At 69.6% G+C, this 3,534-nt stretch overlaps 1 protein-coding gene across 1 annotated transcript; it reads left to right on the top strand.

The window, feature by feature from the left end:
* The first annotated feature begins 873 nt into the window (after nucleotides 1-873).
* On the top strand, nucleotides 874-3,534 carry LOC104829366 (tigger transposable element-derived protein 4-like). The gene is made up of 3 exons (XM_010563558.1): nucleotides 874-991; nucleotides 1,925-3,286; nucleotides 3,386-3,534. The coding sequence occupies exons 1-3, from the start codon at nucleotides 961-963 to the stop codon at nucleotides 3,532-3,534; spliced, it is 1,542 nt and encodes a 513-aa protein (XP_010561860.1). The 5' UTR covers nucleotides 874-960.

Here is a 3,534-nt window from a genome sequence, read left to right as displayed (position 1 = left end):
CGGCTCCCCGCGCCGCCCCCGGTCGTCTCCAACCCCGCGACCCCGGCCCCGCAGCCCCCCCCCGCCCGGTGTCCGGGGCGGGTGGGCCGAGCCGGGCTGGCGCAGGCTGTTTTGCAGGAGCCGGTGACCTTCGAGGACGTGGCCGTCCACTTCTCGGCGGAGGAGTGGAGGGGGCTGGCGGGCTGGCAGAAGGGGCTCTACAAGGAGATGATGATGGAGAACTACCAGCTGATCGCATCCCTGGGTGAGAGTCCCCCCCGTCCTGTCCCACCCCATCCCATCCCACCCCACCCCATCCTGTTCTGACCCCCCCCATCCCACGCCAGGGACCCATCCCGGCGCTGGGGGGATGTTGTGTGCCCCACATCCAGCCACCCTCTGACCCCCCCGCCTCTGCTTCTGGGCCCATTTGGGGGGCTGCTGTTAAACAGCCCCTCCTGGAGCCGGGATTGCGGGAAGGAGCCAGAGGCCGGTGGGGATGGAGCAGGGGTGGTGGCGGTGACCGGGGGGGGGACGGGGACGATGAGGTGTGGCACGGGCGTGGCAGAGGGGTGTCTCAGGGGAGCGAGGAGAGGGGCTGGGTCCCGCAGGGGCTGCCCCACGGCTCTCCCCTGCCACGGGCAGCTCCCCCCATGCCAAGCATGAGGCACCCCGGGGTCTCCCCAAAGTGCCCAAGCAGGAGAGTGCCGGAGGGAGAGGCTGGTGCAAGCGGTGCGGCTGCCCGTGGGGGCTGCAGGGGAGTCTGGCTGCTGTGTCGGGGGCCATGGGGTGGAGGGGACCCCCCCCTCCCACCGGGGACGTCGGAGCGGTATGGCTGTGGTGCCAGGGTCTCCGCAGCACCTGCCTGTGCGGAGCTGCCCCTCTCTTCCCGGAGCAGGCTGGGCTGGCCCCAAGCCGGAGGTCGTCCAGAAGCTGGAGCGAGGGGAAGAGCCGCATCTGGGGGACCCCCCAGCTGCCTCCATGGGAGGGAGCCCGCAAGCCCCCAGCACAGGTGAGTGACACGCCAGCCCCCGCTGCCCACCCGGGTGTGGACCCAGCATGTCTGTGGCCAGGGCAGGAGGGCAGCGCGCTGGTGGGTCAGGGTCGAGGCAGTGTGAAGCTGGAGCAGGCACAGGGGAGCAGGGATGCAGCCGCAGCACCTCGGCTCCGAGCAGCTCCCGAGGGAGAGAGGAGGGGTAGGAGCTGACCTTGTCCTTGGCCAGCGAGGGGGATGTGTGCCACCCTGGCAGCTCCGGTGTGGAAGGGAGGTCACCCCATGGCACTGGGGGTCTTGCGCAGAGCCGTGCCCAGCTTGGGCAGAGGTGTCAGCAGCTCCCCAGCTGTGCCCGAGAGTGGCCCAGGGGCAAGCCCCACAGCTTATCGGGGAAGTGGTCTGTTCTGGGAGCGACGCTCGGCTGACCTGAGCCCTGACCACTTTCCTGACCCTTCGCCTCTGCATCTAGCACTGCAGGCCCAACTCTGCCCGTGAGCCCCCGGCTCACCTCCTTGGCCCCTTCCCCACGTTTCCACACACATCTTGGCGTGGGAGGCTGAGTCCTGCCCGGAGGAGCGTTGCTGGGGTGTTGTGCCAGGCCCCACTGCTGGCAGAGCCAGTTGCCAGCCCCAGCCCTCGCAGCGTGGGGGTCCGGCGGGGCAGGGGTTTGGTGCTGCGGCTCTCCTCACTGTGCCGGAGGGGCTGGGGGCTCCTGCCTGCAGCACAGGGAGCTGCCTCTGCCTTTCTCCAGCTGCCTGCATGCCTCGGTTTCCCCATTTGCAAATGGGGACAGTGGTATTCACCCCCCTCCCGGGGGGGCTGAGAGCAGAAAGGTCCTTGCAGGGGTCTTTGCAGGGGGCCCGGAGCTGGGGGTCTCGGAGGGGGTCTGGGGGTCGAGGGCAGCGAGGCTCTGCGCCTGCCGCAGAGACCGACCCGGAATGTCTCTTGCAGCCGACTCCCGCAGGCGCCGGCTCTCCGGCTGTGCCACCGCTGCCGCCACCTGCAAGAGGAAGGAGCTCTCCCTGGCTGACCGGGTGAAGCTGCTGCAGGCGCTGGAGTCACCCTCTGCCTCCCTCTCCAGCGTGGCCAAGCTCTTCGGCATCTCCAAGAGCCAGGCGGGCAGGATTGGCCGGCGCCGTGAGCAGATCCTGGCCGACTGGCACACCAATGCCAACCCACTGCGCAAGCGCAAGCGGGAGGGCAAAGGGGGAGAGGTGGAGGACGCGCTTTTCACCTGGTTCCAGCAGGCGCTGGCCCGTGGCGAGCGCCTGTCGGGGCCCATCCTGAAGGCCAAGGCGCAGGAGCTGGCCCTGAGCTCAGGCCGGGACTTTGAGGCCACCGATGGCTGGCTGTGCCGATGGAAGACCCGCCACAACATCGTCTTCAAGCGACACCAGGGTGAGAAGGTGGACGTGGACATCAGTGGCGCCCAGAGCTGGGTGAGCGAGGTGCTGCCCGCCCTCCTGGCCGGCTACCGTGCCCAGGACATCTTCAGCGCAGAGGAGACGGGGCTGCTGTACCGCGGCTACCCGGAGCGGGCACAGGCCCCCGGGGACCTCCGGGGGCTGGGCAGCAAGAAAGCCAGGGACCGCGTCTCCGTCCTCTGCTGCACCAACCACACCGGCACGGAGAAGCGGCGCTTGCTGGTGGTGGGCAGGAGCTGGTGGCCGCGCTGCCTGCCCAAGGACCCACGCGCGCTGCCGGTCACCTACGCCAGCTCGGCCAACGCGTGGGTGACAGCGCGCATCTTCCAGGAGTGGATCCTGCGGTGGGACCAGGAGCTTCACCGCCACCGCCGCAGGGTCGTGCTTTTCGTGGGTCGCAGCAGCGCCCACCCCCCCGAGCTGAGGGCCAAGCTGCGCAACATCAGACTGGTTTTCTTCCCCCCCGACACCTCCAGCATCACCCAGCCCATGGACGTGGGCGTCATCCCCAACCTGAAGGGCCACTACCGGGCGCTGGTGCTGGCCAGGGCGGTGCAGGACCCGGCACTGGCCCGGGCGGGACGAGTGGCTGAGATCGCCGGCCGGGTGACGCTGCTGGATGCTATCTACCTCCTGCACAAGGCCTGGAGATTGGTGCAGCCGGCCACGGTGCGGAGCTGCTTCCGGAAAGCCGGCTTCCACCTGGTGCCACTGGAGCGGTGGGAGGCCGACCTGCCGCCACTGGCAGATGTGCCGCGGCCACCCTTCATCAGTGAGCGGGACTTCGTGGCCTTCGTCGGCATGGATGCGGCGGAGCCAGCCGTGGGCGATGCGGTGGGCGAGGATTGCTCACTGGTGCAGCGGAGCCAGTGGGATGCAGGGGCTGTGGGCAGGGAGGAGGAGGAGGAGGAGGAGGAGGAGGAGGAGGGTGAGCCAGAGACAGGGAGCCCCGTCACAGCCGCCGAGGCACTGGCCGGGCTGTCTGCAGCCATGAAGTGGTGCCAGCTCCGCGGGCTGGTCTACCACTGGGAACGGCTGCTGGAGACGGAGAGCACCCTGCGGATGGCCATCGTGGCCGAGGCCGCCCAGGGCGTGCTGCCGACATGTGCCAGCTACGCACCCGGCACGGTGCTGTAG

The sequence above is a fragment of the Haliaeetus leucocephalus genome, unplaced genomic scaffold, assembly GCF_000737465.1.
Source record: "Haliaeetus leucocephalus isolate CR32 unplaced genomic scaffold, Haliaeetus_leucocephalus-4.0 Scaffold0, whole genome shotgun sequence".
NCBI classification, from domain to species: Eukaryota; Metazoa; Chordata; class Aves; order Accipitriformes; family Accipitridae; genus Haliaeetus; species Haliaeetus leucocephalus.
This window is presented reverse-complemented; position numbering and strand designations above follow the sequence as displayed.

Coding starts and splice junctions, on each gene's coding strand:
- LOC104829366 (XM_010563558.1), top strand. CDS start 961: ATGGGAGGGAGCCCGCAAGCCCCCAGCACAG. Junction 992..1,924: donor CCCGCAAGCCCCCAGCACAG/GTGAGTGACACG, acceptor TGTCTCTTGCAG/CCGACTCCCGCAGGCGCCGG. Junction 3,287..3,385: donor GTGGGATGCAGGGGCTGTGG/GCAGGGAGGAGG, acceptor GGCTGTCTGCAG/CCATGAAGTGGTGCCAGCTC.